The sequence below is a fragment of the Hippocampus guttulatus genome, chromosome 10 (assembly GCF_054856545.1).
Source record: "Hippocampus guttulatus isolate MCC_2025c chromosome 10, RoL_Hgut_1.0, whole genome shotgun sequence".
NCBI lineage: Eukaryota > Metazoa > Chordata > Actinopteri > Syngnathiformes > Syngnathidae > Hippocampus > Hippocampus guttulatus.
Genome location: NC_141270.1, coordinates 1,502,144 through 1,529,676, shown reverse-complemented (window position 1 = coordinate 1,529,676; position 27,533 = coordinate 1,502,144). Strand labels below are relative to the sequence as shown.

Genomic DNA, 27,533 nt, shown 5'->3' with positions numbered 1-27,533 from the left:
GTGTTTGCGAAATGTCTCATCCACAAATTCAAATTTGGGTATTCCAAAAATTTTTTTTATTCAATATTAAACCAGACAATACAGGAATACCAACTTCTGTTCCTTAATTCTATAAACAAATAAATGGTTCAAACTGTTGGGGTTTTTTGCTCTTCGTTTATTTTTTTAATCTCATTAGTGTTTTTTGTATTTTCATAATGACTACACTGTTGCTTTGTTTTCTTGTGGCTTGCGTTTCTTTAATAGGTTGTAAAAAAAAAAAATTATCAAATTGTTTTCATCACCTACTGTAGGTTTTAAAGAGCAATTTGTACTAACAACATGTATTATGAACAGCACCTTTAATTGTTAGCCGCCACTTGTATGGAAGAAAAAACACTGCTACGCACAATCTTATGAAGAAACTTTTATATAAGCAATTTGAATAATGTACAATCTTCAGAAGAGCATCTTGTATAATGAACAACTTGTTATGAACAGTAGCATGAATTCTGAATAGCAACTTCTTTTGAACAAGCTCAACGAAAAACAATAATAAATAAATACAAGCACTGCTGCAACACAATTGTGAGACACTAAAACGCCCTGGCACATCATTGCCAGAGGCCCATTATCCCCCCCCCCACACAATTAAATTTCTCTAAACAAAAAAAACACTGAAATTCAAGACAGATGTGCCGTTTGTTTCATTTCCCACTCTGGGATTTAGGTCTCCTAATTCCCATCAACATCACGGAAATCATTTTAAAAATGTGTTTCTTTACAGAAAATAAGTGCATCCTCTTGAGAAAGAGAAAAAAAATCAGTTTGATACAAAAAACTCCATTGATGGCCGAGTACTAGTACATGTCTACTTTTATCGCAATTTCAATCAATGGGTTTGATTTTTGTTGTCTTGACAAAGTGATGGAGTCAATTTGGAAACGGTTGATTTCAATATGATTTATTATGTTTAATTCTGCATTTGTATTACTGTGCGAGTGTTGTTGTGTGGGGGGGTTGTGAAACAGGAGAACCATGCTCAACTCTGTATGGCCCCAAGGAGCCTACGGTTGACAGTCAGATAAGAGGAAACCAACGGAGGCGACCCTTCTGCAATTCTCAAGATATGCTGAATTGACGCATTAAAAGTGTTTATCAGCATTTGCTGAGGATGTGCTAAAATATTAAATATCATTTGGAGAGAAAGCTAGGGTAGGCACATCTCATCCATTAACTCCACCCAGATCCAAGATTTTGGGTGTTCACATTCTCATATTTTTGTTCCTCCTTCATTTCGCCTGGAACAAAAGAAAAATGCTCATGCCAAATATATTAAGACATAAAGAGCATATGTGCAGATCCAAATTTGGATTTGGGGTCTTGGTGGAGGTTTGCACTCAAATGAATGCTTCACTTGAGAAGGAAATGCTTTGACACGTGTGTGAATTGAATTGGAACAAACATTTGATATCCCCCAAAACTTAAACTGAGCAAGCGTTGATTCACAAACAGAAGCGTTAAATGCTCGATAAAAGCCAGTGTAGCTAAGATGCTTTCACTTCCAACTCAAAGTCGGATTATTTTCAACTTCACGCCAACTGACACTATTTTCAAACTGATTTCAAAACTGCATTTTCATTTGGACTTTTTGGGGGTCACAAGCGAGCTAGGGTCATTGATTGCAGTTCAAATTTCTCTCTGTCCTAACTCAAGCTATGTACTAAAGTTGCGTCTGTCAAATGATTTGAACTTACTAAATGATGATTTCACAAATAAACAGCAGCAATGAATGCTCTCCATCTTTAGTTTGAATCAACAGTGCCTCTGCAGGCTGGAACCTGAAAAAACAGATAGACAAAACAAAAGGTGTTTCAGAACCATATGTTCTAACAGGAAGTGATGCAAGCACAAGAGAAAATGTCCTGCTGTATTCTTGCAAAAACTTTTGGCTTTCAAAGTGGAACTAAACCTCGACTCAATCTGTCGACGGTGACGTCCTCAAACATCTGAGGCGACTGAGCTTCGATTTCACGACCGGAGTAACAGTCAGCGTGTCACCTGGCAACCTCGCCGGTCAATTGTTGCTGTTCAGCGGTCGTGACGTTTCCAAGTTTGTTCCCCCCGCGGCTCCATTGGGTGCTCTTAAATTCAAGCCTCTTTGACGCTTGCTGAAAAACCAGGCGGCCACCGCCACACTGCACAAGGCCGCGAGCGTGCCCAAGGCGACTCCCGCGATCCCGCCTGGTCCCAAGCCGCCCCCAGGTCGGTCCTGATAGAAGGGGTTGGCAAAGGCTTGGCTCTCCATCCGGCCCAAGGGATTCTGCATGATGCAAAAGAAACTCTTGACCGCGGATGTCGTTCGGTCGATGGTCCTGTTGCGTACTCCCGGCATTTCCTCTCCGGGTTCGGTTCTCCAAAAGTACGTGACAGGCTCCCTGCCACTCGTGTCCCCGCCGCAGTGGAGCGTGCAAGTCTCCAAGTTTTCGGAGCACGCGAGCGGGGTCGGGTGCACTTCCGGTTTCGGCACGAACTTGATCACCTGGACCGCGAAGACGTCGTCCTGCATTACGTTGTTCAAAGACACCGTGAAGGTGCCCGCGTCCGCCGCGACCACGCCCACAAGCTCCAGCACGGCGTTGCTCACGTTCAAGGCGATTCGGTCGTCGTAGTGGGTCACTTCACTTCCGGCCCACTCGGCGACAATGTCGCGGTTCCGCTTCCATTCCACGCTCTGGACGGGGCCTTGAAGCTTGGGCCGCAGAGTCAGCGTTTGGCCCTCAGCGACGTATACATTCACGATCTTGCCGACGGCGGAGCCAATAAGTGACCACAAACATAGACAAAATGACACCGGACGCTTCATGTTCCTTCCCAGATAGAAAACAAAAGGCAACTGGACTTTTCAGACACTTCAGATAAGGCGGCTGATGTGCTACTTTGAGGCGTACAAAACCAAAATGAGGGCAGCACGGTCGAAACCGAAAGTAACAACGCTTTCTCAAATCCACGAACTTGCTGTAGGCCCCGTGGAAAGGACTTTAAACTTCCCAAGATCGAGTATAAAACAGCGTCACACCTTGAACGTGTTGGCTCGTGTTCACTGGACGACAAAAGTGACGTCCAGTGAATGATCTTCCGGGAATTCAATGAGTCAACCGCCTTCCACAAGAAAACGAACCCCGCCTTGAGCGGTACGGCCTTTTTCTATGCCTGATTCAAATTGCCTCCGTTCTTATTTGGATTTTCCCTCGTTGACCGCAATTTCACTCGTAAATTTAAACAATTAGCACCCCGCCACCGTGTCCAATGCGCTTGGTTGAGGAACACAAATGGTCGTTGCTGGGGGGTTTTCATAACTAATCTGGCGCGACGAGGGCAGCGCCTTCAAAACCGGAAGTAACCGCCACCACGATTAACCAAATTAAATAAAACTAATTCACTAGCCCATACAGTATATACCAGGGCTTTGAAATTTTCGCGGATTCCCGTCAAAACGCCTCACTGTACATGGTCGTTTTTTCCGGTTAAAACAACCCGCCCGACTAATACTATACAGTACATGCTCGGGGGTTTTTTTTGGCTGTCAAAAACGGTTAACTTTCATGGGCGGGGTTTTTTCCGGCTAAAACGCCTTACGATACATGGTCGTCTTTTTTTTGGCTGTTAAAAAAACGGCTTTCTATGTTATACTGAATAAACCTATACCTGTCATTGCAATCACATTCTAACGGGAGTAAAATAATCGCAATTCAGATCACGGGACCAATTATCTCCATTGAAATGACCTGAAATGCAAGCAATGAGGCAAAACGCCACTGCTTTTTGGTTATACCTTGACAGCAAAGAAAAAGAACACCTTTTTGTTTATAAATGAGCAAACGTCCCAAATCATCAGTCATGGTAGCGCTGTATTTGTTGGCATGATTGTGACGTTACAAAGTCCTGGGAGGCTGCCACATTCTACATTATTACTGTACATACACCCCTCAGTTTTGAAATTACTTTTATTCATCTTAACTGTTACTCATTTCATAATGAAAAGCATAATCACAAAACGCGAATAACATGACAGATTAAAACAGACACATAAAAGGCAATGCTAACTGGCAACTAAAAACCAAAATGGGAAAACGGATGAGTTTAGTTCTGACAGCGCAGCGGGAGTCGGGAATTTTGTGGGGTGGTCCCGGCCTCACTGTCGCACACTTTGGGCCTGCTTGGGACCTTGTCCTCTTTCCTCCTGGCCTTCTTTTGCTGGAGCACATTCACATGAGAGCAAAACAGATTCTCACGTCAGTATGGGAAGCACCGTGCGTACGCGTGCCATCACGATGGACATCTCTGTTGCAGCGGGCTCACCTTGAAGAACGGAAGGCGCTTGGTCTCGTTGAAGACCAGGTTCTCGTCAATGAAGGAGCCCTCGGTGGCCACGCTCTCATTGCATGTGCTCAGCTCGTCCTCCAGGGAGCCCTGAACGCAGCACGGGATCAAAGCGTGCTAACCAGAGGTGGCCATTTACACCTCTCCCGTCTTTGTTGGGCTGCATGTGTTTATAAGATAAGAAAACCTATGGCAGTGCCAAAGTTCACTTTTTTCACATAGCTGCGTATCGGAAGCTTGCTCGCACAAACATTTTTAGCTTGCAACAAAGCAATAAATAAATATACCCCCCCCCCCCGCTCCACCAAGGAATGGGTGAAAACTGAAAACTTGCATATGGAAGAAAGACTTTATGGTTAAGATTCCCGTCCCACCTGGCTGCTTTTGTCATCATCCTCGGACTCATGGTCACGCTCTTGCTCCTCGTCTTCGATGGCGGCCTTCAGCTCGTCCTGTTGCCTCCTGAGATTCTCCAGCATCTCCGTGCGGCTCCACGTCTTGGCCACCTGGCGCGGGTACACAAAGTCCCGCCTCTGCGGCGTCTGACCTAAGAGGGCGTCGCGGGTCGGACAGCGACGGGTGTCAGTCAAAGGACAATTGAGGCGATGGCTGCCATTTCGTGTGCTTAGTGAATTTAAACGCAGTGGAGCCAGTGGATACGATACCCTAAATTATTTCTACCAAATTTTTCACCAATTATTCTAAAAATAAATTAAGGTTGCGCTTGACATTGTCCAAATCCTCAGACTTTCACTAGTCTCCGATTTCTACAGTCCACCTTGAAATGAAACCTTTTCTTGAATAAAGACATTTGTAAACACCTGCTAATACTGTGGAAAGCAATCTTTTGCAACATTTTTGACAGGTGTTACTGATAACAACAGTTACCCAAAAAACCGCGAGAGAATAAAAATAACCATCTAAACCAGGCGCCTGATGAATGGCTCAACTGAATATTTGTCGCAGGCCTGCTGAGCGCGCAGAGCGGCGTGTGAAGTTTTTTACCGGTGGGCACGTCGTGGCGCAGTTCCTCCTGCAGGAAGTTTTGGACCAGCCGCTGACCGGCGTTCACCTGCTCGCGGATGTCGGCCTCCTGCCGGTCCAGGGAGGCGGCGCCCGAGGAGATTTGGCTGCGCATCTTCTCCAGGGTCTGCTTCATCTCGTCCTGGTGGGCCCTTAGCGCCGCCTCCAACGTATGAAGCTGCTCGGTACCATGCGTCTTCACGCTCTGGAGGAGAGAGAGAGAGAGACGAGGAAGCCCGTGTGCCGCCGAGACCCCTCGTGTCGTGGCCAATCGCAAATGCCTGGTCGCACCACATCGTGACAAAATGGCGTTTGGCTCCTTGGCGCAAAAATGGCCACTGAGGTACTACTTGCAGAAACGACATAGCTTTGGCTTGAGCACTAAAGTGTTCTCGCTGAAGGCCCACGTACGACTAAAGGCACCGCCTGTACCTCAACGAGGATCTCCGCGTCGGCCGACTCCTCGGCCGCCAATGACAGATGCTCTTGGACTCGTTCGTCGGCGTGCCGCTCCAGTGCCGAGCACCAATCCCGGTCTCGTTGAAGTAAACCTGCACACGCGCGGGGGCCCCGGGGCCAAGTTGGCAATCAGCCGCAGTGGCTATTTTCGTGCAGCGCACAATAGAGTGGACTCAAACGTCCACTAGAAATCGCATCGTATGGATTATGGAGTAGGCAATGAGTGAATGGGTCTCATCGTCATTCAACTCCGACTGGGACACCGGAATAAGAGCAGACGCCTCGTACCCGACACGCTGCGCTGGAGGTGCTCACGGTAACCGTCGGCCTCCTGCCGGGTCTGCTGGCTCTCGTCCGCGTGGCGTCGCAGCGTTGAGGCGAGGGACGAGGAAGTGGAGCACAGCAGATCCGCCCGGGTGGACCCCCGACGTTCCAAGGACTCGCAACCGCTGAGGGACGCACGAGCCAAGCGGCCACGCGATCCGGCGGGTGTTTAAATTGCCGGTGGACAACGGGAAGAAGCAAGGACGGACGGGTTGTTGTTGAAGCCGCGGGAGGTTTTGTTGCTCGACCCAACACACGATGACGGCGGAGTCACCTGCCGAGGTTGTCTCGAAGGTTATGAAGGGGCGTCTTCAGGACTCCGGAGAACGAGCACAGCTTCTCATAGTCCTCGTGCGCCTCCTTGGACAGCAGGTTGAGCTGGTCCTGCAACATCTGGATGGTCTGCTTGGTTCTCTGCAGGAGGGGGACAGGAAGCTCACACGTTGGAAAGGGACAGCACTACCGTCTATGGTTGCACGGCTTGAAACTCGGAAACCGTAACTCAAACTTGAAAGCGAGATGTCAAATTCTAAATAGAACTTTGTCCAAATCTGTCATGTTTGTTGGCCAGCTAAGGCAAAGAAGCTCGCAAAGCACCCGTCACCTGCTGGTTATTCTCCTGAGCTTTTCGGATCTTCTCCTCCAGCTGGTCCCGTTGGTCCAGCAGGACGTTCACGTCCTGCACGGTGGCCTCTCGCAGAGCCGCGAGGTCTCCAACCAGGCCGCTGAAGAACTTGCCCGTCTCCTTCATGGCCTCCACCTGACACAGGGTCAGAACGAGTGCCGTGACAAACTGCTTTCTTTCTTTTTCTTTTTTTTTTTTTCAAGCAGACTTGACAACCTTGTCGGCCAGGGCTCGCTGCGCCTCCGCGGTGGACCTGAGGGAGGCGCTCAGCTCTTGGAGCACTGAAAAACCCATCAGAGTCTGAACCTGGAGGACCTCTTCCATGTCTCGCTGGTGCTCTTCCTACGTGCAGTAAAGGGGGGGGGGGGGGGGGGGGGTGAGAACAAAAGCAAAAAAGGAAGCGAGAAAGAGAACATGTAAAAGAGAGCAATCGAGACAAAAGAGAAGTGGAGAACAGAGAAAGGAGAGAAAAAATATCGACACGATGTTTGATTGTTGCAATTGCTTCGACTGAGGCGGTCTTCCAGTTGAAAAGTATAATTGGTACCACTCGACTAAAATGTATTTCAAACAACCGCCATTATATACAAAGTGCCAGACAAGGAGCAAAAAATATTTCAGACAGTTAGAAAGCACAAAAACAGTGAAACAAGACCCGAGGCTGCGCTCACCAGAAGCTCCTTTATGGTCTCCCGGTCGCGCTGGCCGAGTTGGCAGTGGCGCCGCACGCGCTCCTGCCGGCGCGCCACGCCCTCGCCCAGCAGCCGCCCCACACCGGCCACCAGGGCCTCCACGCCGCTCACAGCGCGGGTCAGCGCCGCCTCGCTGCCCGCCACAACGCCGTCTACGACAAGAGGTCACCGTGACAAGACACCCGGTGGGAAGCCCCCCCCCCCCAATCCACTCGATAGCGCGTCTGCCATCTTGTAGTGCTGCAAGATCTCTTTGTAGAAAACGATCGCGAGTACGGCGTCTGTACCGACGGCCCGCGAATAGCTGCTCAGGTCGTGTCGATGCTTGTCGCCTTGCTGCTGGACGCTGCGCTGCACGCCGCCCAAGGCCGCCGCCATGCGCTCGGCGAAGCTCTGCTGAGCTGTCACGTTGTGCTGCTCCACCTGCACGCGCCGCAACACACGTGACATGCATGAAAAATGATCAACTTTAATCATCGGGCCGCAGATACAAGGTACCGCTAAGCAAATGTAACCGATATCGAAAAACGGAGCTGGGAAACAATTCGTCATCGAAAACCACTACCAAGAAATGTTTGGACATGGAGCACAGACAAGACAGTCAGTGAAGTGCTGCCGCTGAGGATGAAAAGTTGCAGCAAGTGGATTGGGATAAACGTCCCACAAGGGTGGGACTTGGCATATTTCACACGCACAGGTCCGTTACACGGTCCCTATTTGATTTGATGACATGAGACCGTTATTATCCCTTCTGTGTTGCAAATGCAAATTTGTAATATCAACTTGTGGCCTTCCGATCATTTATTCTTCAGTTCTGTGCTCTCAAGCACACTTGACGGGCACATTTGGAAAGTGACTCTTGTATCACTGACTGTTCATTCATGACCACACAGCCTTAGGCTAAGTTTCTATTTGTTTGTGCGCTTTTAGATTTGAAATGTGTTGAACCAAATGTTCTGGCTGAGACTCAGAGAGAGAGAAAAAAAAAAAAAAAAAAAAATGGCGCGCGCCAAGAGAAGCCCGCATGCTAAGGGAGAGTCTCAGCATTACCAGCTTCTTCCTGTCCAGCTTGGCGTGCAGACCCAAGACGTCGCTGGTGCTGGCGTCCGCCGTGTTCAGCAGCTGCAAATACATCGGTGTAATTTATTGATATTTTCTTAAAGAGTCCCACGAGGACGGCCACCGCTTAGTACGTTGCTAATTCATTGCAGGTCCAATACTAAAAAGTAGCTTGTCGCGCCCCCGTACGAGGTCAGAGGTGGCACCTGCGTGGCGGCGCTGTAGAGATTCTCCTGGGCTGCGCGCAATTCACCACTGACGAACTCCTCCTCGGCCAGCTTGTCTTTGGTGGCCTCCAGGTCCCGGCCGGTTTCCTCCAGTCTACGCAAAGGACGGACGGACACAGACGCGCCAGGTGTTCCTTTCATTTCATTCTGAGGCCACCGAATCCGTCGCCAAGTGGACCGTTTGCGATCGATTCGGTGCCCCCGAGAAGCCGCCGCGAGGTGATGCCGAGGGCGCCCGGTTGGTGGTCGTCGGGAGGCCAAAGACTCCTCTCACCTCTGCTGGTTGTCGAGCAGCTCGGAGGCGCAGTGCTCCAGTTTACTTTTACTGTCCACAAACAGGTCGCCGACCTGCACGCACGCCACACGATCGGCATTAAGATCGGGACTCAACCGGCTGCGACAATCGTGCCCGCGCAATTCGCAGAAAGGCGCTTTCAAAAGCAGTTCGGATTCATCTCGATGGAACTTTTTTTTGTAACGTGTTGTACGGCATACATCCGATTTGGGGAGTGCGCGTGCAATTTGGATGAAAACTTTGCAGCACCCGAGTACAAACGTTGGACGGGTTCATCGTCTACCTTCTTCAGCTCGTCCTCCATGACGGCGATGCGTTCGGTGTACTCCAGGATGTTTTCGTTGTTGGCGGTGATCTGTTCCATCATGCTCCTGAAAGGCACAACTTTTCAGAACGCGTGCGCGGGCAGAATGACAGCACGGCGGCACACACGTGTAGTTCTCCATTGACAGGTAGACGCCGTTCTTGTCCCTGGCGGCGGCCAGGTCTCGCTTGAGACGCTCAATCTCCTCCGTGTATTCCTGAGCGTGGACAAAAAGACAACGGGCGCGTCGAGAGTCGCTCACTCGTTCCCCACGAGAATGAGTGAATGATTCCAAATGCATTCATCATTTCCTCGTCCCCACGCGTTACGTCGGGATGCAAGATGCGGTGCGGGAGTTCATTACGACTTCTGGTCTCCGAACTCTGTGTGGAAAGGGGGTCCTTTCCACACCCACCAAAAAAAAAAAAACTTGGGTGTTGATAACGTGGGTGGCCATCCTTGCCTTTATTGGACAAATGTTTGTTCGTAGGTTTGCGCGAAACCCAGACTTTGTCGGGACCAGAACGGCGGTCTGCCCGTTTGAAGACAACTTGCGCTCACCGCAGCACTTCAGGAGGGCCAATTAACAGCTAACCGCAGCGTGTGGTTGGATCGGAAGCCGCGTGTGCGGCGCCGGTCTCACCTTGATGAGCGTCCTCTTTGTGAGCTTCTGGTTCACCTCGGGCTTGTTCATGATGTTCTTGGCCCTGCTGGCGTAATCCAGCGTGCTCAGCGTCTCCTGCACACAACCCAAAGGCGTTGATGTCGTTTCAAATTAGAGGACACATGATGTACATTTGAAGGCAAAAAGGACCAACAGGTACAGGCCCCCCCCCCCCCCCCCACACTGACAAGGGCCCCGACTTGTGGCCTCTTACGAGCGCTACATTGCTGGATCTGGCAGACTCATCCGCAAAACACTGACGGTGTCAGCAAGCGGGTATGGGGGAGTAACGGAATGTACCAGCGTTACATATTGAGAAATTTAAAAATAAATAAATAAAGATTTCATTACAAGAGGAAAAAAGTAATCAGATTACATCAACATTTATTACAAATGGGAATTACTTTGCAGTATTGCATTTTATGACTTTTTTTTTTTTTTTTTAAATACATGCTGGGACAAACGCACCTCAAGGTTACTGGAGGACGGCGACACTGTGGCGATGATGGAGGTCTTTGTTCGCCCCCCCAGCGAGTCTTGCAGAATACGCGTCAGCTTTGACTCCCTACAGGAAGTCGGTCAACAACCAAGTCACCCCCACCGTCGACATCTATCATCGGCGTGTATGTGCGCCGGCGCCGCACCTGTACGGGACGTGAGGTCTCTTCTCCACAAGAGCCGTGATGACGCGGCCCAGCGTCAGGAGAGACTGGTTGATGTTTCCCGCCTCCCTCGCCCGCTTGTCCACCGCGCCGGAGCGCCCGATGTTCTCGCTCCCCGCCAGGTCCACCTGAACCCGACACAATCCCACAACGTAAAATGCCACCACTCAGCACTCCAAAATGACAATTTTCAGACGAAGAGCTTCCCCCCCAAGAGTTTAGCCGCCGGCAGATTTTTGCCTTTCAGGGCCGAGCCGTCGCCCCAACTTGCTCTCCCCGCACGATCAGGATCACGTTGCAAAAGTTTGCTTTACCAGGTTGAGTTTGCCGATCTTGACCAGCTCCTCGCCGTCCAACGTCATCTCCTTCATGTGGATGGTGACCGAGAAGACCGAATGCGAGCGGCTGCGCACAAATTCAAGAAAAGTGAAAGCCGCAAGTCGGCACCAAAACTTTTCGGAATCGGAGACGGGGGCAGGGCGCGCGTCCGACCTGGAGTAGGCGTTCATGAGCGTGGAGGCCGTCCTCCTCTTGGCGGATCCTCTCTCGAGGATCAGGTAGACCTCATCTTTGTTGTGGACCGTCACCTCCTCCAGACCTCTGACAACCATGCCGCGCTGTCGGCAACACAACAGCTTAGCACGCTGGCTGTGTTTTAATCGGAGCGAGTTGGAGAGAAAGCCCCCGGTTAAAAGGAGCGGCTGCGCAACGGTCTCATTGTGTTTCACTTTTTTCGTTTCTCCTGACATCCAACGAACGGCTGAAAAGCACACCGTGACCGTGGCTCTGCTTTCAAGAAGGTGAGGGCATGACGGCGAAGATCCCCACCCCACTTTGTGATTTATGGGGGGGCCTACTCTCCATTCTCTGGAAAAAGGTACCTTGTTCCTTGGGTCGTCAAAGAGCTGCAGCCGCTCGGTGACGTCCTCACTTGGGCTGAGCAGGTCAAAGAGCTCTTCGTTGTAGATTTCCAACAACGAGACTTTGACTGAGAATTCGGTGCCGTTCTCGGACAGCTTCTCGAAGATCTGGTGAAGGGTTCTGGGAATGATCCCAGCCAGTGGGTCCTGCGAGCGTAACGAGAGCCAAGCAAGCGGTCGGGAAACGTTCGCGGGGGGCCATCGGCCAATGAGAGGCGCGTCAAACTTGCCTCCTCCCAAGTGAACTGCTCGCCTGGACTACGTTCTCCCTCCATAGTGAATGTCTTCCCTGTGCCCGTCTGCCCGTAACTGCAATGCATTAACCAAGGACAATGTTCAGCCCCTCCAGGAATTTGCAGTGTCTGGCAACAATTCAACCCATCACTGAATTATGGAGGAGCTTGCAATTTCCGTTGATCATTGCAAAAAACAAAACAAAAAATTATATATATATATATAGATCGATCGATCGACGCATATACATTTACACACAAGTACTTGAATGCTAATATTTCATCACAGAAAAAGCAATTAAACATGCAAAATCTACAGCCAATTTTAGAAAAGCGCTGCCGCAAAAGCAGACATTTTGGGCAGCAATAATCTCAAACAAGCCTGTGAAATCCTGGAGGGACTGCCCAGCATGCTTGTGTGTACTGACGCAAATATGGTGCAGTTGTAACCCATGATGACCTCATCCAAGATGGGACACACCACGCTCCGATAGACATCAATCTGCTTGGCGGCGGGTCCAAACACCTGCGGGTTGCCAACAACAACAACAACACTAAAGCCCTGTCAGCAGAACGATGATATCGAGGAGACTGCAAATCAACTGACCATATCAAAGGTGTACATCTTCCTGGACGCCTTGTCATTAACACCTGCCGTCCTCACCAGAACTTCCTTCCTGTTCGGATCGCAGTCAATCACGTTGTGTGACGACTTTCGCTCCACCGTGTTGAAAGGTCTGTCGGGGAACAAAGTGCATGCAAACTGTTCAACATTTTTCAGCTGCCTTAAATCTTTGCATTGATAAATCTCAAATATTCCAGCATCTATCTAGACATTGTTTTCAAATTGCCAGAGACTCGACTCCCCGCATACACACAGAAGCACAATGATGGACACTATTAAGTAACGATGAGGATTACCTGATGATTGACACTTGGGAAAAAAAAAGGAACGACGAAGATTACCTGCATCTGACGACGACTTGGATGTTTCTCCCCTTTTCGTCCCGTTTGACCGCACTCTGGTGATTTGAAGCCATCACTGCGGCGACACAAGACGATTCAGTGTTTCGTCGATACTTGGCGCGTGTAAAAAGACAAGCGAGCAGCGCCCCAAGCAGCAGACTGTCGTGGACTGCCTGGGTACCGCTCGCTTTGCTAACGGAACCCCCGTGAAGCTAGCAACAGTTAGCATCTCAGACAGCGCCAGCCCAACCTGAAACAAACGAGCTGCAAACTTACCGAAGGCCTTTCTCGAGTCATCCGCTGCGCCGCCCGTTGTGTTTATATGTTGTCTGTGTGCGTTTTGTGGGCTTCGGTCTCGTCCCTGACGCATACTACTGCAGACAAAACGGTGTGGCGCCCAAACGGCATCCAATATTTCAAAGAATAGTTTTTAAATTTCACTCAGCCAATCACAGAAGAGTACAAGCCTTTCTATTGGGCGAGGCGGACATGTGACTGCTCCCCGTAGAGCATCATGGGAGGTTGAATCAATGTTTATCTAGCTACGTGGATTTTCTTCTTCTCTCGTTTAAAACTAATCGCACTTATTTTTATATGATTAATATCATCATTATTATTACTTAGAACAGAACAATCTACATTTTTGAATGTTATTTTTGGCAGTTCTATTGTGTTTTTAATCGACCAAATCCATGATTTTAAACCATCACAGTAACAGTGCACCCGCCCCCTCCCCCCCCCCCCCCAAAAAAATGAAAAAATAAGACGTGCATCAAAGGACACCCAAAGGATTACACACATGAAGGCAATATAATTACAAAGCCATCCATCCGGAACAGAGAGCAGGTCCAGCTAGAAATTTAGCTTTGTCATTCGTATTAATACACGACACGCGTATACAAATAATGGCCATATGAATCCAAAAAATTATATACATGGCAAATAACACCTGAAATTTTAAATAAATACATAAAATGTGTCTGGCTTGAACGTTGGGATTTTCACCAGCTTTACAAACTACTAATCCTGCATGACTGCTCAAATTGCAAATGTTCATTCTGAAGATGCGTTGTTCATTTTCATTCAAATGATGAATAAAGTCACCATTAGACACATGACTTCACACGGCAAAAAAAAAAAACCCCAATTCAACTCAACCTCAGTTGTAGCGCTTGAACAACAACCTCACGTAAGATCGAACATCAAGCTCAATAAATTCAGGAACAAATACATGTCAAGAAACATTTCTTCAAAATCCGGGAAAAAAATATCTTGTAACTCACAAGATCATAGCCATAAATGAAAAATAATCTGACATTGCTTTTCAATGGAGCTATAAATGTGATAAACCAAAACAAAAAATGCCTCCAAGCACGAAAAAAAAAAATCTAGTTGCTCTGTACGTTGTTTGTGTGTCTCGGTGAGCGGTGGTGAGCACAAGTCCATCTGCTCAGGGGGGTCCACCCACTCACTCGACCCCGCGAGATGCACTCTTCTTTAACACGCGCACACGCGCACATGCACGCGCGGTAAACTGCATATCTCTGATGTGTGTGCGCGTCCAGCCACGTGTCAAATGAACGACATCCTATCTGAATCTACGCTTGACCGGGCGACCGACAGCTAACGGCAGCATCTTGAAATGCTGTCGCCATGGATACAGTGGGCAACTGTTCTTCGTCATATACTTGAAATATTTGCTCCGTTTCAACAACTTTTATGCGACACTAGGCACACCCCCTCCTCGGGCAAGATAATACTCACTGGCTTTTGATTTGACACCCAACGGAGCTATTCGTGGAACGGTGTTGACTAGCATCGCGCGCTTCATTTTAGCCTCATACAGAGCGGTTTCGAATATTCTGAACAAAATCCCCGACAAAAATCGAGTGACGTCATGAACTCGCTCAGACTGATGTGGCGGTGGCTCGTATTGCGCCCCATTTGCTCCATTTGTGTACATATATTCAAGTTACTAGGAATGGATTGTGCTCAGCGTCGTTTTGATGCAGGTAAACGAGCCGGTTGAGTCGAAGAACGTGTGTCTTATGCCAGACTGCGGCAGGGTTTGGACTTCCGGGACCTGGATTTGACACCTCTGCTCATTGATCTTTTTTTTTTCAGTTACTCAGTATCACTGAATAATTAATTACTTCTACTCAAGTAATTATATGGAGTACTTTTGACTTTTACTTGAATCTTCTGATCCAAAAGTAACAGTACTCTAACTTGAGTACAATTGTTGGCTGCTCTCTGGAAAGATGGAGCGGTAGAGGGATAAAATGTTGAGGCTGGTGGTGCAACAATCAAATCATGGACAGCTAATTGATTATCAAAGGAATTGGTGACTATCCTGATCATGGATGAAATTGTTTTGAGACCTTGCCGAATGTAAAATTGTCAAAACCTCGGCATTTCAGCCTCTCAACGGTAAATCTTCCTCCATGAAAGCAGACTGGTCATTTCTTTTGTGTTGCATTTAAATGGAACAATTACAAAGTTTGGAAAGCAACCCCCCCACCCCGACCGAGCCAATAACATCATCAGAATCAATACGTTGTTTTTTTTGTTTTGTTTTTTTGCTGCAGTGGGCATTTGAAATAACAGAGGGGATGGAAATGACATTTTTGGGGGTGTGGGGGTGGGTAAATCTGATTCCTAAATTATTCGAAAAACAGCAGACGGAAGAATCGATGATTTAAATAATGGTTCGTCGCAACCTTCAATGTCACTCAAAAAGTCATTCCTGGACATGGAAGATGACTTGTGCGAGGCTCCATACAAAGTCCCTCCATCTGATTCTCAGGACAATGGTATCGCTGGTACCCGCCCCCCCCCCCCCCCCCTCCTTGTCTTCTGGGCTCTTTGTGGCCACGGCCCACTCGGACCCGGGCGACGATGACCGGCGACTTTTCGCCGGGGCCGCCCTTCCACTTCCTTCTTCTCGGTCTTCCTCATCGGGACGTCCTCACTGCGCTCGCCGTGCTTCTGCTGCGGGGCGTCGGATTGTGAGCTCCTCGAGACGGCGACGCCAAGGACCACGACGGGACCCGGAGCCGGTGCGAGAGCAAGGAAGAGCAAGAAGGAGCGGCGCTGAGGTGAGTCGGATGTTTTTTGGTCACACTGAAGCCTGACGGAAATGCTCAAATTGGATTTTGAGAACCGGTCAAGGGCAAAAATTGAAGGTCCAAATTCCAGCAGGGCAAAATGAGAAGCTCTTTGCTTTGCGTCCATCAAACGTTCTCCCGCCATGCAAAGCATTTGGATGGGATTGAGTTTTGTGCTCATTTTCCACCATTGTGGGAGTCGGCAACAATCCTAAGAAGGTCGTCCAAGAAAAGAAATCACAAGCGTGTTGTTTGAAATGGCGGAGAAGAAATCAGGGAGTTGAATTGGGACCAATGGGGATTATACAAGTTGTGATTTAAAATGACCTTTCAGTTCAAAGTACCCGACTGGGTTTGGCCTTTTAGTCCCGCTTTGAATGGACATCACGGCTTCTGTGCAAACAAATTGCCTTGCCAAGATGAAAGTCAAATCTTTTGAGACCATCCAGAACATTTGTAGAAGACCATCCCAAGGCCGCAGATTGTTTGTTCACATCCCAGATGGTGCATGGAAAAATTGGACCTAAAAAAAAAGTTCAAAAACAAACATTTCATTTTTTTTTACCAGAACACCCAATTTAGGGAGAAAGAAAATATGTTTCTGTCCGATTCATCAATTAATTGAAAAAAAAACCCAGAACCAACAAAATAATAATTAGTTGCGGCAATATCATAAACAGAAGTTGACGTCCTGTGCGCTAGCGCAAGGGATTGTGAAGGCAGATGAGATTGACGTGGCGACACATGGAAGCTAAAATCTGATTGGACAAAAAAAACAAAAAACTGAACATACACTACAAATGGCAAGCAGGCCAGCTGAGAGCAATGCTACCGAATGAACGCAAGACGTTCATTGGACAAATCTTCCAGTTGAGCTCGCGAACGTTGGTCAGCGCTCGTGATCGCCTTTAGGCCTCGTCCGGCCCGACCGGCTCACCGCCGCTGACTTTCCGCGTTTGTCTCTTCAGACCAAACAAGCAGGAGTGAGCGGCGCCCGCTCCGAGGCTCAGGTGCCGCGCGGTGAGCCTCGCAGGCCAAAAGTCGGCCGGGCCTTCCATTGCCGCGTTTGCGCACCAGAGCGCCTCGAGCCCAGACAAAGATCCATAGTCACCAAAAGCGCCAATGACAGATGATTAATCGGCGCGCTGCGGTTCGCCGAGCCACCGGACCCACGGCTGACGCTCCAGCCACCAAACACAAAACCAAAACCCCCCCCCCCCCCGGAGCCTCCGCGCACGGAGGTGCGTGGGCGAAGGGTGGAAGCGGGGTACCGTCCCCATGGAGCTCTCCCCGTGTGTGCCTTTGCACCACGAGTGCAGCACACTGGCAGAAAGAGAACCCGTGCGCGTGTGTGTGGGAGGCTTTGAGCTCCCCAAAATATGCGTGGGGGGGCGGGGGGGGGGGGGCGCAGTGACCAAGCCCCCATCTGGCAGCGGGTGGGCGGCGCGCCACACAGCCACAATGGCCAGCAACATTTTTGGAGGTGTGGGCGTTGAAAAGGCTGCGAGCGCAGGCTGTGCGCGTTTAGCTGGCGCGCATGTGAAAGTCACATGAATGCGCTTCTCCTTAATGGGAAGCGCCGACGTCTTCTTCAAGAAGCTTCCAGAACAGAGGCGGGCAAAGTACAGAGCCGGGGGGTTATACCCACAGTGCACTCTGATCTTCAATCCGACCACCCGACTACTCCCATTGACCCCAGTCCTGAATTATTTCTCGCATTCATTTCGGTGCAGAAGCATACGGCTGCCACGCCTGGAAAAAACAAAAATCGGAGTTTACCACATTGCGATACGACAGATTTCCCATTTTATTCATCCATCCATCCATTTTCCGATTTGCTTTATCCTCCAGAAGGTTGCAGGGTGTGTGTGTGTGTGTGTGTGGGTGTATATATACACCCACACACAGTATATCAATTTTACATTATTACTTATTACTTCTATTCATCATTACTTCAAGCTTAAGACTCATCACGGATGTGTTTGGCATTGAATGCAATATTGGTTATCAGCTGTAATGTCACAATTTGCAATCAATCATCGATTTCATTGATCAGATCCACAAAGTAAGACATGACAGCAATGACAATCTGACAATCAATCAATTTTGTGTGGCCATGGGAAAAAATTCCAAGCTTTCTCAGATTCTTTTCAGGATTTGTTTCATTTTTACAATACAATTTGCGGTATTTTCTTTTTTGGGGGGGGGGGGGGGGTTGGGGGTATAATTTACAGAAGCATGGATCAAAGTGGGAGGCAAGAAGTAGCTCTCACTTTCAAAAAGGCCGGTGGTCCCTGGTCTAAAATGTGGACAGGAACCATGGACCTTGTTGGGTGTTGCGCTCAGACTCACGCGCGCGCGCGCGGGCGCCCACGCGCAGGCAGGATGTGACATTTATGGCCGTTGCGGTGTTGTTCTGAGAGCTCGTGACGGCGCCAAGGCCGGTGCGTCCACTTATGGTCAATGACGTCACGGATCCCCCTTAAAAAGCCGCGCAGGATTTCACGAGTGGCGCTTTTTCACGTGCCGCCGTCGCGATGAGCTCTTTAATGGGCTCCCTGGAGCGCGCGTCGGCCTTTGTCGTCAAACAAGAAGACGAAGAAAGGCAAGACGCGCAAAGCAAAGCGCACGACCACGAAGCCGGTAAGCTTTTGCCGCCAAACGGCGGCCCTTCCATCCGCCGTGCGTGCCGCTTGACGACGCCCGTCTTCGCTGTCTGTCGGTCTGTCTGTCGCGCGTTGCAGGCGAGCGTCCCGTCGCGCACTACGTGGCAACTTTCCGCGCGCTCCCCGCGCAGTTGGGGGCGGACGCAGGACGAGCGTGGAGTGACGTGGTGGGCGTGGTCAGCGCGGACGTCGCCTCACCTGCAGCGTCGGACGACGTCATGGCGCACGGCCAGCCCGACGTCAGCCACATGTACGCGCCTCCCTACACGCACGGGCACACCCACCTACACCCGGCCCCGCCCTCGTCGTACTCGTGCAGCGGTGACGTGTACCAGGACCCGTCCAACGGGGGCTACCTGGCAACGTCCACCTGCGGCGCGGTGACCTATCACGCGGCGCCGGCCTACAACTCGGCGCCAAAAGCCCCGCTAGTAGCCGACTACGGCGTGGGGGGGTCGTACCCCACCCAGACGACCTTCCCGGACCGGAAATCGGTGGCGGCGTACGCCTTGGACTCGCTGCGCGTGGCCCCGCCGCTCACCCCGCTCAACACCATCCGTAATTTCACTCTGGGCGCGGCCCCGCCGCCGCCGCCCCCGATAACGACGCCGATGACGACTGCCGCCGCCGGCGAGGGCTCGCTCGGCGCCGCCGCCTTTCCGACCCACCACAACCTACCGCTCAGGTACGGACAGAAAAGTTCACGGTTCGAGCCCGTGTGAAACTCAAGGTCCGCGGGCCCCCCACCTTGCCCTCGTTTCATCACAGTCAATTCAACATCAATATGAAATCTTCCCCCACAGGCCGATCCTGCGCCCACGAAAGTACCCGTGTCGACCCAGCAAGACGCCCGTGCACCAGCGGCCGTACGCGTGCCCGGCCGAGGGCTGCGAGCGGCGCTTCTCGCGCTCGGACGAGCTGAGCCGCCACCTGCGCATCCACACGGGCCTCAAGCCCTTCCAGTGCCGCATCTGCATGCGCGCCTTCGGCCGCAGCGACCACCTGACCACGCACGTGCGCACGCACACCGGAGAGAAGCCCTTTTCCTGCGACACCTGCGGCAGGAAGTTTGCGCGCAGCGACGAGCGGCGGCGCCACGTCAACGTGCACCTGAGGGCCAAAAGCAGCAAAGGTTCCGCCCTCTGAGGTCACCGACGTAGGGTGCCGACATCTCGGGGACTCGACGGCGCGCGCGGCCAGCCGCCTGAACATTGCAAACGCAACTTGGGCTCGCCTCCGTTGTCCTACATTTGATGTGAATCGACGATATCCGTAACTCCCCGGTTTGGGATTCACGATTCTGTGTGAAAAGCGACCATCTGCAATTAGGACACGCCCGAATCCAATTGTAGATATCTCAAATTTGACTTGCAATATATCTGGTACGTGAATTCGGGATATCCGCAGCAAAATTACAGCTGAAAGTAGAATTCCAGATCCCAACAATTCTGTTGCCACATCTGCAAATGAATGACAACTAGTGGTGAAAGAAATGATTGCACATCACTGCTATTCTAATTCTGGATAGGAAGACCGTAGCTTTTGACATCTCAAATCTTCTTTTTGATTTGGCAAAAGTCAACATTGACATTTCCAGTCTGGGTGTCAATTTTCTGAAGGCCTGGCATAGAACAGCAACGCAAAACAAGCTCGCACAAATTGGTTTGTGACGTCACCATCAGCTGCATTATTAGATTTTTTTTTTAAAGGAAAAGGGAAAGCAGGAAACTTTTAGGGGACAGACACTCTTGGAGAAAATCGGGAGAGAAAGGCTGCGCCCCCTGATGATGATGCTCAGGAGGAAGAATGCGGAAACAACTCAGGGACTCGACAAAAGCACAAAACTTCTTTGCGGACGTTCATTCGGGACGGCATTGTGACATCGCACCCATTATTGTAAAAAAAATAAAAATAATTAAAAAAACATACACTTTCTTTTGATTGGGGATTTGGGAATGATCAATGATTGTGAACCATATTGCGTCCACACTCATCCATCCGTTTTAGGAAATATCTCGGGCCACAAGTTGAACCCAACTCAGCATTTAGACAGACGGTCAATTTGGGGAAATGTTGTCACGTTGCTCATCAAAGTTCTGATTGAGAGACTGACGCTCCAAATGTTCAGTGTCCAATCGCGTTTATTCAGCGTCAAAATGCATTTTTTCATTTCATAATACATTTCCTCCAAATGATTAGTGATCGTCTTTCACATTGAAATGTTTGATGTCATCGTGGCGATGGGCAAACGCTTCGCAGTTCCATCAAGCAGCTTAAAGGATTTGCGATTGCGCTCCAGATGACGTCGTGGCGGTCAAGGGCACCCCCCTACCGAGTGCATTGTCGTCCTCTTTGACAGCCATTCGCCACCGGGCGTGCGGCACCAAAGCACCCAGCCTCGCTCCAAGTCACCTGTCCTTGTTCAAGCAGCGATGACATTTTGTTGTGTCGGTTCTCCATGCGTGACTGGAGATGATTGGCTGGCAACCAGTTGCGGGCCAATCGTTTGCGACCCGAAGATGGCTGGGATAGCCTCCAAAAAAAACCCAAACCCCCTAAAAAACAAAAACTAATCGACCACTGTAAGTTGGAGCTCTCGTAAGTCAAGGTGTCACTGTGGACATGTTCCTTTACGCAGTTCAAATACGCACCGTGGCTCAATAACAGCTATGTCCAACTTGTCAGTCAGTCGCAGGGAAGAAATCGTCTGTCTTTTGTCGTGATCACTGCCAAGATGCGAAGCATCCTGCGGCCCTCGACGTCACATCGGGGCGTCAGAGGCGCACCTCGGGGCCCAGGTAGGCTTCGGTCCCGCACCAGAATGACACAGGCTGCGCGATCTCCATGAGCCAGACCTCACGCCCGTTCGGCTCTCTGGGTTGGGGCCCTTGGAGCACTCGGAAGTAGTGACAGTCGCGACCGCCATCCGGGTCGTAGGGCGGCGCCAGGACGTCCAGGAAGGCAGCGGGTCCATCCACGGCGTCGATCTGGTGCAGGTTGTCGCGGTCGGGCGCGAGTACGCACGGCTCGCTGGCGTCAGTGTACTCGGCGCTGGATCGCAGAACCGAGCGCAGCATGGCGCCAACTCGCGGCCTGGAGTGGGCTGCCTGCCTGTCCAGGCTGTCGAAGCAGCTGACGCGCAGTTTACCGTACAAGACTTTGAGCACGCCGTGCATGTCCGGGTGGTCGTGCAGGGGGATGCGGGCGCCGCTCTTGAGGAGGAACACGCCCATGCTGAATTGCTCCGTCTCGCAGATATGCATGTAGGAGACCGGGGGGGTGCCGCGGCAAGGGGGAGAGCCGCAGCCGGGAGGCAGCAGCTTGAGGTCGGCGGCTCGCGCCTGCCTCACGAGGCTCAGCAGCTGCTGGTGCTTGTCGTGAAAGGCGTGAGGCGGCTGTCGGAAGGTGACGAGCGCCTGCCGCGCGATCCTCTGTACCAACGAGGTGGGCACCATCGCGGAACCTTCGCGGGCTTTCATCGCCAGCTAGCTAGCTAGCCGCTCCCGCGGCTTCGCTAGCATGCGAAGATCGTTTATTAAGCAGCACACTTCACTACCGCCCATCAAAAACTGAACTTACCGACATCGACTACTTTAAGGCCTTTGTTGATCAAACATTTGATTAACAAAGCGTGCTTGACTTACATTCAGGTTCTCCGCGTGCCAACGACGAGGTTCAGTTAGACCAGGCAATCCGAAATCGCATCAGCGTGAGATGCCGGTCTTGATGGGGCTCCTCTTCCCTCGCTCTCCGAGCCTACTTCCGTTCGTCACGTGATCGTTTTGCAGTCGAAAACGTGGAAAGGCCAAAGTTCGAATACTGTACAAAGGTCAACACGATTTTCTGCGTTGTACACGTTCCCGAAGAAGCATGTAAAACTTAAACAAAAAAAAAAAAAAAGTAAAATACATAAACGTGAAGCCAGTTGGCATCCGGTGCATTTTGGGATGCATTTTAACTCTGTCAATGACAGCCTCGCAGCCTTGACATTCACCACAATACGGATGGTTGCTCTACTGTTAAAAAATACAATTATAGCTGTAAAATTAAGACTTTCTTTCAAAAAACTTTTTACTGGTACTTTAAATGCTTTTATTTGACCACACACGCATACACACAATTATTTTATTACTTTCCCCTCCAAAAATAAAATTCAAACCTTGCAAAATCCCCCCCCCCCCCCCCCCCTTGGATGAACAAATTTTTCTAATATTCTGCCTTTTTCTGGAGTGGACGTGGCCTAAGAAGCGAAGCAAGAAGGTTTCTGTCACTTTTGCATGAACGTTTGCACATTTTTATGCTGATTCGTTATTTGAGGCGCTCATGACCACAGAGTGGATTGTGACGTCACAAGTCCTCATTAGCATTTGTTGACAACAGCAGACTGCACCCACACGAGTACAGTGACACAAACACAGTTGGTGACACATTTGGTGATGCACGATCCTGATCAACACAAAATCCAAACCAAATGTTCAGAGTTGACATGTTGCAATGCGCCTGCCATAACAATTGGGACAATGCAAAAAAAAAAGAATATCCCCATAGTACCATTGCCATGGAAACAACTCAATTTGTTTTCCAGTGCATAGTGACTTCACTTCTGACTTCCAATTTCTGATTCAGTCAGTGAGAATAAGCGATTTTAGATACTGGATGGATGGAAGGTGACAAGTGATTTGGCCGCCCGCCACCAAATGGACAACTGGCACTACTGCAGTGCGGTCTTCCTCCAGGGTTATGGGCTGGATCGGCTCAGGTGGGTGAAGTAAGGTGTGGCCCAGGGTCCATATACGGTCCATAGTTTACTCCCAGGACTGACCAAGGATTCAAACGTAAATGAAGCAGAATCGAACATGGATTAAGAGAGGTGTGCTGGACATTCAAACCGTTGATGTATCCATACAGGGACAGGTCATGAGTTGCAAGAAAAAACAAGTGAGCTTTTAAGGTTTTAAAAGCATTTTAATGGCTTTTTGCAGTTATGGAACAGAGAGCGAGAGAGAGACCAAAATAGGAGTGGGAGGAAAGGGGGGTGTCTACAGGTGCACATTCAACTAGCAGTGACCCCCTCATAACCCCTCAACTCACCACAAAAACCTCCTTTGTGGCATTTATTGATCGTGCGCAATGAACTAAGGACGTATCGGTGCCGGTTACTACGGTTACGGTGACCACGGCGTGCATACAGACTACACGCTGGAGAGAGAGAGAGAGAGAGAGAATTGTCAGTCAGGTGTGCAAAACAAGCACACCCAAAAGCCAGGCTGCCTCTAATTGGCTGCTTTGTTACCAGGCGGAGTAGGAACTTGTTCTGGTCAGCAGTTCATTGGAGGAGAGAGGAGGGGAAAAAAAAAAGGACAAAGAAAAGCCAAAGAAGAAGCAAGCGACCATCAAACAGCGCCAAGCGACTTTAGTGCTTCTAAATGTGATGAGAAGACGACGACGAAGTTTTGATAGGCCAGCACTCGTCAGGAAGGTCAACATTCTGGTCAGTTGGTCTTCCTTCATTGACAAAGTTTTAGTCCACCAAGGAGATTAGCAGAGGCGAGAATACGCAAGATTAGTTTTTCTTATACACAACTTGTACATAATCAGGAATTAAGATAGAACCCGGGATGAAACCCGGTCTCAACAAGGATTCCATCTGGACAAAACCAGACCTGGACTCAACAAGGAGCAAACCTGGATTGAAGCAGGACTAAACCGGGATCAAACCAGAATTGGATCAAACCTGGGTTCAATTGTGACAAAAGGTTTAAACCAGAACTAAAACAGTACTGGACCGAACATGGTCTCAATCCAGTATGAAGATTAAGCAGAATTGAGAATAGGGCGGATGACTATTACTTTGACTATTCTTACTTTTTTTTTTTTTTATACACAACTTGTACATACGCTTCACAAGCCAAGCAAGACCAACAGCGGCCAAACAGCATCGCCATGAAACTGCAACAGAACGGGACCACTCAAAAACCTTCAACAAGCTCACGTCAAGTCACTACTGGACTCAATCAGGCCCAAACCTGGAAGAAACAAGAACCAAATCTGGATTCAATGTTGGACAAAACAAAGTTTAAACCTGGATTGGACCAAACCTGGATCAAATATGATTTGACCAAAGCTTAAATCTGGACTAAATCAGACCTGGACTAAAACTGGTGTAAATAAGGATTAAATCCAGACTAAACCAGGACCAAACCTAGATGGAACCTGGTAAAAAAAAAAAAAAACCTATCCAATCTATCTCTAGCCAGAATTGTGACAAATTGGGATTAAACGTGGGTTAAGACAACACTGAACTGAATAGGACAGGATTGCTCTGGTTGTAAGACAGGGCTCAAGCAGAACTGAACCAGAATGAAACCTGAACTAAATCCCCCCAAACTAGTTTTAAGCAGGACTAAAGCTCTGAGCCAGGGTGGATTGTTGTTAGGCACAGAGTGGACACTTTCGGCTCCAAAGGGACGCACTTGGAGTGGCTCGCATAGGAAGAAGACAAAGACCGGGAGGAGGAGGCGGAAACCCAGCAGGAGCGTCCGGACGGCTAAACGTGGAAACGTTACACGAGACTAAATTGGTTATTATTTACTTTTCTTCTTCATAGTTGATGTTTTACGAGTACGAGCGGCGTAAAATCGAGAGGGTTGGGTTGACGTGGTAACGGCCTCCAGGCGACCGGGGACGAGCCAATCAGCACCAGAGGGACCAACGGGAGCAGGAAGAGGAAGAAGAGGAAGGAGGAGGGGGAAAGAGGAGTTAGTCGCTAGAATTTATTTCTTCTTGCTGAAGAGACTGAAGCGTTTCTCCTTGTCTTTGTCGCGTTTGCCTGGACTGGACTCGGCCGCCGCCGCCACCTCGGCCGAAGCCGAAGTCGGCACGGTGACCGTGCGACCAGTTGAGGTCGGCATGGTGTGGGCGCGGGCGGCGGTGGCAACGGGCGCCGGCGTGCTGTGGCTACTCGGCGTCACCTCGCCCTTCTCGCCCAAAATGGCCACCGAGATGGTGGCGATCCATGAGTTCATGTCCTCCTGCGCCGCAAAAACATCACAAAGCATGTTAGCGTTAGCAGTAGCATTCACTTGACTTCTCCCATTGGCAAGTCAAAACGGATCCTTTTCCTAAACGAGGACGGCGTGTGGATTAAACATGGACTGAAACAGGATTCATCTCGCACTGAAGATAGACTAGCTTGCCCCTTCCTTAAAAGAAGGACTGAAGAAAGATGATAGCAGGTCTGAACCTGGATTAAAAATGGACCACATCGTGACTAATCCTGAACTGAAGCCGGACGACACTTCGCCTTGATCAAACCGGCAATGAAAGAGGATTCGACTAGGGTTGAGCGCTGCAAAAATAGACACGGACTGGGATCAATTCCCATTGAAACATGGATTCAACCGGGACTGGGAGAAAATGAAAGGGTCGCTACTCACGTCATCTTTGGCTTGAAAGAGATACTCGTTGCCGTCAGTGACTCTGTAGTGATCAAAAGACACGGTTGTCTTATTAACGGGCCACCACGAATCAAAGATACGACAGAATCAAAGACGCGTCGTCTCAAAAGGCGCACGTGCCAAATTAATGACTTGAATTAGATTTAGCCAAGGCCCAAGACACGCCAAAAACCCCCAAAGTGCACAGATTCAAAGAGGTGTTGCTTGAAAGACACGTTCCGTCAAAGGCCTGTTGTCGGCGCGACGGCGGCGGCCGGCGGACTGACTTGAGTTTGAAGACGTGTTTCTTCTTCTTGTATCCGAGCGCCACCTCGCAGGCGGCGTCTTGGAGCGCCACGGGGATCTCGCCGTGGTACGGGATGCCCTGCGTGGCGCTCTTGTGGTCCTTGTAGAAGCCCAGCTCCTGATGATTGAGCACGCAGAAGACGTGGTGCCACGACCTGCCGGAAAAAAAAAAGGAAATATCTTCATTCGGGAATTTGGCGGCTTTCCCTGGCCACCAGGGGGCAGTACATTACCCTGCCACGTAGCCGGCCGAAACTAAGCCACAGTGATGCTAGCCACATTTTGCAGAGTACGACAAATATACGCCTTGCATTGTAATGTCAGTCCGGAGGTGCTGCTAAACAGCTGCCGCGCTAATCGACATCGTTTGAAGTTTTCTAATTTCTTCCCGGAATCGATGAGAGCTTGTTAGCCCACCCACGGCGCTCGGCGTACCTGCTGGACGCCTTCTTGTTGTGGCCCTCCCACTCGTGCTTGCGGTACAGGAAGCCCTCCATCTGCGAAGTGGCCGAGGGCGCCTCCTGCTGGCTCCTGGCGGGCAGGGTGGCCGCCTGCTGGCCGGCTTTGGCTTTGCGGGCGTCCCCCGGGCACCCTGCTGGGCTTGGCTCCGACACGCCGTTGACCACCTCGCCGCCGGCGCAAGCGTCGTCCTGGAAACACCGCCAGGGTTCGGGTCAGGGTCCGCGTCGGCACCCGCGCCGGATGATTGAGATGGTTAGGAGCAAGATTTGGAACGATTGGTTTGTTTGGGCTGATTGAGAGCGAGAGCATGCAGAGCACAGCACAATCACAGCGTTGCCACGGAGGCACGCCAAACATCGGCACCAAAGATCCAGAAGGTTGCGCGTGGGACAATGGACCCTTCCTGCTGGACCACTTAATTCATCCCGGTTTAGTTCCGGTTGAATCCGGGATTACTCCGGTTCTGGGTTTTGCATTTGCAATTAACAGCCAAATGAATCCGGTTTTACTTCAATCAGCTTTCATTAAGGTCCAGGACTGATTTTTAAATGTTTTTCTTTTTTGGGGCAGTTTAGGTTCAAGACTGGTTTAACCAAGGATTAGTGCAGTCCCCGTTGAGTTCAGCCACAGTTCACGTTTAGTTTATTATTGTTCAGGACCGATTTTCTTTTTTATCGACTGGTTCAACCAATTTTTAGTCCGGTCCCAGTTTGGTCCAGCTACAGTTCATGTTTAGTTCAT

General features: G+C 50.0%; 5 protein-coding genes across 11 annotated transcripts in view; 1 reads left to right on the top strand and 4 right to left on the bottom strand.

The window, feature by feature from the left end:
- Positions 1–391: 391 nt before the first annotated feature.
- LOC147198819 (uncharacterized) lies at positions 392–3,188 on the bottom strand. Of its 2 annotated transcripts, none has more exons than XR_015102129.1 (2): positions 1,952–3,185; positions 392–1,820 (listed from the first exon to the last, which is right to left on the bottom strand). XR_015102129.1 is itself a non-coding variant. In XM_086122696.1 (2 exons), the coding sequence occupies exon 1, from the start codon at positions 2,843–2,845 to the stop codon at positions 2,057–2,059; it is 789 nt and encodes a 262-aa protein (XP_085978822.1). In that variant the 5' UTR covers positions 2,846–3,188; the 3' UTR covers positions 392–1,820; positions 2,041–2,056. The 2 variants fall into 2 exon arrangements, 1 of the variants encoding a protein (XP_085978822.1); XM_086122696.1 differs by having other exon boundaries at positions 2,041–3,188.
- Positions 3,189–3,968: 780 nt separating this feature from the next.
- Positions 3,969–13,245, bottom strand: kif11 (kinesin family member 11). The gene is made up of 27 exons (XM_086122658.1): positions 13,092–13,245; positions 12,816–12,891; positions 12,457–12,586; positions 12,278–12,375; positions 11,847–11,925; positions 11,578–11,763; positions 11,189–11,313; positions 11,011–11,101; positions 10,679–10,824; positions 10,503–10,599; positions 10,014–10,109; positions 9,499–9,587; positions 9,350–9,437; positions 9,046–9,119; positions 8,751–8,865; positions 8,536–8,607; positions 7,773–7,908; positions 7,465–7,637; positions 7,010–7,135; positions 6,773–6,928; positions 6,443–6,582; positions 6,133–6,293; positions 5,818–5,936; positions 5,368–5,590; positions 4,737–4,909; positions 4,342–4,452; positions 3,969–4,236 (listed from the first exon to the last, which is right to left on the bottom strand). Exons 1-27 carry the CDS (start codon positions 13,183–13,185, stop codon positions 4,123–4,125), a joined length of 3,288 nt encoding a protein of 1,095 aa, XP_085978784.1. The 5' UTR covers positions 13,186–13,245; the 3' UTR covers positions 3,969–4,122.
- Positions 13,246–15,679: 2,434 nt separating this feature from the next.
- On the bottom strand, positions 15,680–22,347 carry LOC147198816 (2-aminoethanethiol dioxygenase-like). 2 transcript variants are annotated; one of them, XR_015102131.1, is made up of 2 exons: positions 22,233–22,347; positions 15,680–16,445 (listed from the first exon to the last, which is right to left on the bottom strand). XR_015102131.1 is itself a non-coding variant. In XM_086122717.1 (2 exons), exon 2 carries the CDS (start codon positions 22,065–22,067, stop codon positions 21,363–21,365), a length of 705 nt encoding a protein of 234 aa, XP_085978843.1. In that variant the 5' UTR covers positions 22,068–22,102; positions 22,233–22,346; the 3' UTR covers positions 20,712–21,362. The 2 variants fall into 2 exon arrangements, 1 of the variants encoding a protein (XP_085978843.1); XM_086122717.1 differs by lacking the exon at positions 15,680–16,445 and adding an exon at positions 20,712–22,102 and having other exon boundaries at positions 22,233–22,346.
- LOC147198817 (E3 SUMO-protein ligase EGR2-like) lies at positions 18,249–20,503 on the top strand. Its single transcript, XM_086122716.1, has 3 exons — positions 18,249–18,565; positions 18,667–19,273; positions 19,392–20,503. The coding sequence occupies exons 1-3, from the start codon at positions 18,460–18,462 to the stop codon at positions 19,732–19,734; spliced, it is 1,056 nt and encodes a 351-aa protein (XP_085978842.1). The 5' UTR covers positions 18,249–18,459; the 3' UTR covers positions 19,735–20,503.
- Positions 22,348–23,532: 1,185 nt separating the features above from the next.
- Positions 23,533–27,533, bottom strand: part of sptbn1 (spectrin, beta, non-erythrocytic 1) — a 45,040-nt gene continuing 41,039 nt past the window's right edge. For all 5 annotated transcript variants that reach the window (XM_086122828.1, XM_086122830.1, XM_086122826.1 and 2 more), the window contains 4 exons: positions 26,766–26,980; positions 26,312–26,485; positions 26,025–26,067; positions 23,533–25,619 (listed from right to left, as the gene is read on the bottom strand). In XM_086122828.1, coding sequence (XP_085978954.1) covers positions 25,362–25,619; positions 26,025–26,067; positions 26,312–26,485; positions 26,766–26,980 — 690 coding nt within the window. In that variant the 3' untranslated portion in view covers positions 23,533–25,361. The remainder of the gene's footprint in view (positions 25,620–26,024; positions 26,068–26,311; positions 26,486–26,765; positions 26,981–27,533) is intronic.

Bases quoted from the DNA above. Each gene is read 5' to 3' on its own strand.
- LOC147198816 (XM_086122717.1), bottom strand. From the start codon at position 22,067: ATGAAAGCCCGCGAAGGTTCCGCGATGGTGCCCACCTCGTTGGTACAG.
- LOC147198817 (XM_086122716.1), top strand. From the start codon at position 18,460: ATGAGCTCTTTAATGGGCTCCCTGGAGCGCGCGTCGGCCTTTGTCGTC. The intron at 18,566-18,666 runs GTAAGCTTTTGC...CGCGCGTTGCAG, and splicing joins AGCGCACGACCACGAAGCCG to GCGAGCGTCCCGTCGCGCAC. The intron at 19,274-19,391 runs GTACGGACAGAA...CTTCCCCCACAG, and splicing joins CACCACAACCTACCGCTCAG to GCCGATCCTGCGCCCACGAA.
- kif11 (XM_086122658.1), bottom strand. From the start codon at position 13,185: ATGCGTCAGGGACGAGACCGAAGCCCACAAAACGCACACAGACAACAT. The intron at 10,600-10,678 runs GTGCGGCGCCGG...GACTTCCTGTAG, and splicing joins AGACCTCACGTCCCGTACAG to GGAGTCAAAGCTGACGCGTA. The intron at 7,136-7,464 runs GTGAGCGCAGCC...TACTGCACGTAG, and splicing joins AGACCATAAAGGAGCTTCTG to GAAGAGCACCAGCGAGACAT.
- LOC147198819 (XM_086122696.1), bottom strand. From the start codon at position 2,845: ATGAAGCGTCCGGTGTCATTTTGTCTATGTTTGTGGTCACTTATTGGC.